This window comes from Vicia villosa, linkage group LG1 (genome assembly GCF_029867415.1).
Source record: "Vicia villosa cultivar HV-30 ecotype Madison, WI linkage group LG1, Vvil1.0, whole genome shotgun sequence".
NCBI classification, from domain to species: Eukaryota; Viridiplantae; Streptophyta; class Magnoliopsida; order Fabales; family Fabaceae; genus Vicia; species Vicia villosa.
The window spans coordinates 151,588,246-151,591,974 of NC_081180.1; the positions used below are offsets into that span (position 1 = coordinate 151,588,246).

General features: G+C 33.0%; 1 protein-coding gene across 1 annotated transcript; it reads right to left on the reverse strand.

Annotated features, from left to right (window-relative positions):
- Positions 1-2,234: 2,234 nt before the first annotated feature.
- LOC131619083 (ethylene-responsive transcription factor ERF098-like) lies at positions 2,235-3,058 on the reverse strand. Its single transcript, XM_058890227.1, has one exon. The coding sequence runs from the start codon at positions 2,971-2,973 to the stop codon at positions 2,518-2,520; it is 456 nt and encodes a 151-aa protein (XP_058746210.1). The 5' UTR covers positions 2,974-3,058; the 3' UTR covers positions 2,235-2,517.
- Between the last annotated feature and the right edge of the window lie 671 nt (positions 3,059-3,729).

Below are 3,729 nucleotides of genomic sequence, written 5' to 3' on the forward strand. Positions count from 1 at the left end.
GTTGCTATTGTGGTTGACATTTTAAATTGGTGTCATACAAAAAGCGTCCAAAAAAAAGACTCCCAAAGGAGCTTGGAGTGGAAGAAGACCTACAATTCCGCACCTTAGAGTTTTTTGATGTATTGCATATGCTCATGTACCAGATCAAATGAAAATTAATTTAGATAACAAAGGAGAAAGATGTATCTTTGTTGGCTATAGTTCAAACTCAAAAGCATATAAGCTCTATAATCCAGAGACAAAGAAGATGATTGTTAGTCGAGATATGACTTAGTTGAGATGTGACTTTTGATGAAGGAGAATTGTGGGTTTGGTCCTTAAATTTATAAAAGGGTCAATTGTGACTTCAAATGATTACGAAGAGAAGACTGAATATAATCCAACAATTGATGAGCGAGAAACATCCAGCAGACAACAAACAACACTTGATGAGCCAAAAACATCCAACAGACAACAAAGGAAGCGTAGATTACCAGCCAGACTGCAAGATTGTGTTTTGGGTAACGATAATGACCCATCTGATGAAGAGATTATCAACTTTGCTTTATTTACTGATTGTGAGCCATTTATTTTTAAAGAAGCGGTAGATGATAAAAATTGGAGAAAATCCATAAATGGAGAAATTCATGCAATTAAGAAGAATCAAACATGGAAGCTAACATAGTTTCTAGCAGACAAGAGATCTATAGGAGTGAAGTAGGTGTACAATACAAAGTACAAACCCATTGGTGAGATTGATTACTTTAAAGCAAGGCTAGTGGCAGATACAAGAAAAAACCAGGTATTAATACTTTAGGGTATGTGCTCATGTTGCAAGGTTGGATATAATTATAATGCTTATTTCGATCTCAACTCAAAATAGTTAGAAAATACATCAAATGGACGTTAAGTGTGCATTTCTAAACAGTAATCTAGAAGAAGAGGTTTACTTTGAGTAGCCTGTAGGATACGTAGTCAAAGGAAAGGAAGATAAAGTCTATAGGTTGAAGAAAACATTATATGGCTTAAAGTAGGCCCCAAGAGCTTCGTATAAGAATATTGATTCTTATTTTGTGTAGAATGGTTTTGAGAGATGTGTCCTTATGAGCATACGTTATATATCAAATATATTGATCCTAGAGATGTCCTTATTGAGTGCCTATATGTTGATGATTTGATTTTCATGGGAAATAATCCAGAAATGATTGCAAAATTCAGAAAGGCTATGATTAGACATTTTGAAATGACAGGTTTGGGCTTAATGTCCTACTTTTCTTAGCATTGAGATCATTTAACAAAATGATGGAATTTTTATTTCTCAAGAGAATTATGTAAGTGATAATTTGAATAAGTTCAAGATGGAGAATTCAGAGCCTATTTACACGCTTGTTGAAGAAAAGTTGAAGTTGACAAGAGAAAACGATGGCAAAAGAGTGGACTCAACCTAGTATAAAAGTTTGATCGAAAGTCTGAGATTTTTGACTACGACAAGACCTGATATAGTATATGCTAGAAATAATGAAGTGGAACTTTTGGATACATAAATAGTGATTGGGTGGGAGATACAGAAACAAGAAAAAGTACGTCACATTACACATTTCACATGGGCACGGGTGCAATTTTATGGTCTTTGAAGAAACAACCAGTTGTTGCACTTTCTACCGCTGAAGTAGATTATATTGCAGCAACCGATTGTGATACTCATACAATGTGGTTGAGAAGAATTTTAGAAGTGATACACCAAAAGAAAAGTAGTCCAACAAATATATTTTGTTACAACAAGTCAACTATTGCACAGAGTAAGAATCACGTTTTTTATGGACGATCGATACATATTGATATTCAGTTTCACTTGGTAAGAGAGTTGATATTTGATAAAGAAGTGGCGATCGTGTATTGTTCAACTAAAGAACAAATTACAGATATATTTACAAAACCTCTAAAGATTGAGCTATTCTACACATTAAAGAAGATGTTTGGATTGATTACTATAAAGGCAATAAGTGTATAAGTGTAGTTTGACATTCTTCTTGATTAAGAAAGGTTATCAAAAAATTGAAGAGGTGACTTATTAGATAGGTTTCTTAGTTTGCTTAGCTAGTAAGAATTCAAGTGGATGCAGCTGTACCACCGTTTCATCACCGCCGTATTATAGTTACTTATCCCATAAGTGTTTTCTATTTTCAAGCCTATACACATGTATCCAAACATGATGCATTGATATGTCAAGTTTGAATAAAATTAATGAGTTACTCTTTCTCTTCTTTCAACTAGTGTGTGCAAAAGAGTTTTTATTACAAGTCATTTGATATCAAAGCCAAGCAAATGAAAGCCCCCATAATAAAACAAGAAAAATATCCATCTCTCTTCTTTCTCAATCTCAATTAAATTCTTACAATTATTATAAACATCCAAAATACGCAATCTCATTAATTATAAGAATAACTTACATAAACAATCCCAAATAATTTAATAAAAAGAAATTTACTAAACCACAGATTGCATGCCATTTGATATTCTTCAACAGTAGCTTCTTAATCACTGTGTTCCTTCTTGAAGGAATTCTTGTAGCAACTTATTATCCAAAAATCCAAAATCAAAGTTATCATCAACAGAGTAAGAAGAAAAAGATGAAGAAGAAGAAGGATTAGGATTAAGATTAGGATTAGGATCATGATCATGATCATGATTAGGAGGAGGATGAGGATGAGACACTGTAAGAGGCATAGGTAATGAAGAAGATGATGAATTGGGACCTTGATATTCATTAGGGAAGTTTAAAATAGCTCTATGACCACGAAAATGAAAAGCAGCAGCATCATAAGCTCTTGCAGCTTGTTCTGCAGTATCAAATGTTCCAAGCCATATTCTTGTTCCTTTCCTTGTCGGATCACGAATCTCTGCTGCATATTTTCCCCATGGCCTCCTACGAATTCCTCTATACTTTATCTGATCAACAACATTCCCATTTGTCGAATTCGAAACTCCTTCCATTAAACACAATAAATTTAGTAGTAAGTAAATAATAATAAGATTTTTATTTCAAGTTTTGTTTGTGTTTACTATGAAGGTTGATGAGCTATAGCCAGTAGAGAAATGCTATATTTATATGTAATATTTATGTTTGTGGGCTTTGGTAGGCTTTTTGACCATGCATGAGTCGTATGTGACGGTTTGAATTTGGATAAGTGATATTATTTTGTTATAATATTTTGGTATGTTGAAGTTGACTTGACCGAAGTGAGAGAATCTTGGAATTGACTAAGGTAGGTGCTTAGTTGTATATGTTTGTGAGGAAGACAAGGCTTATTCGCACTTGTCGTGTTGCTGGTCTTGCACACGTGGGGTCATCAATTTCTGCATGGATGCATGATGTATTTGCAACGGTTATTATTGAGAGAACAAGTAATAGTGAAAGAATGTTCCATGACTTCCATCTAGCTAGAGCAGTCACGGGAAATTGAGAGAGATAATATAAAATAAAAAATTTATAAATTGTTATTAAATTTTTTAATTAAATTAAATTAAATTATTACAATGCAATTTTTACACTGATCAAAACAAAATGCAATATTGATTTGGCATGCTGTTTGTTCGTTACAAAAATCTTGGAATAATATTGTTCAGAGAGAATAATTTATCAGACATGAATATACACTACTCGTCACAAATTTTATCGTATCGATTATACTAATCAAAATCATCATGTATATCTCACATCAGTTTCCATTTCTGTAACACTTATAAGAC

Excerpts from the sequence above, each read along its gene's own strand:
- LOC131619083 (XM_058890227.1), bottom strand. The coding sequence starts at position 2,973 with ATGGAAGGAGTTTCGAATTCGACAAATGGGAATGTTGTTGATCAGATA.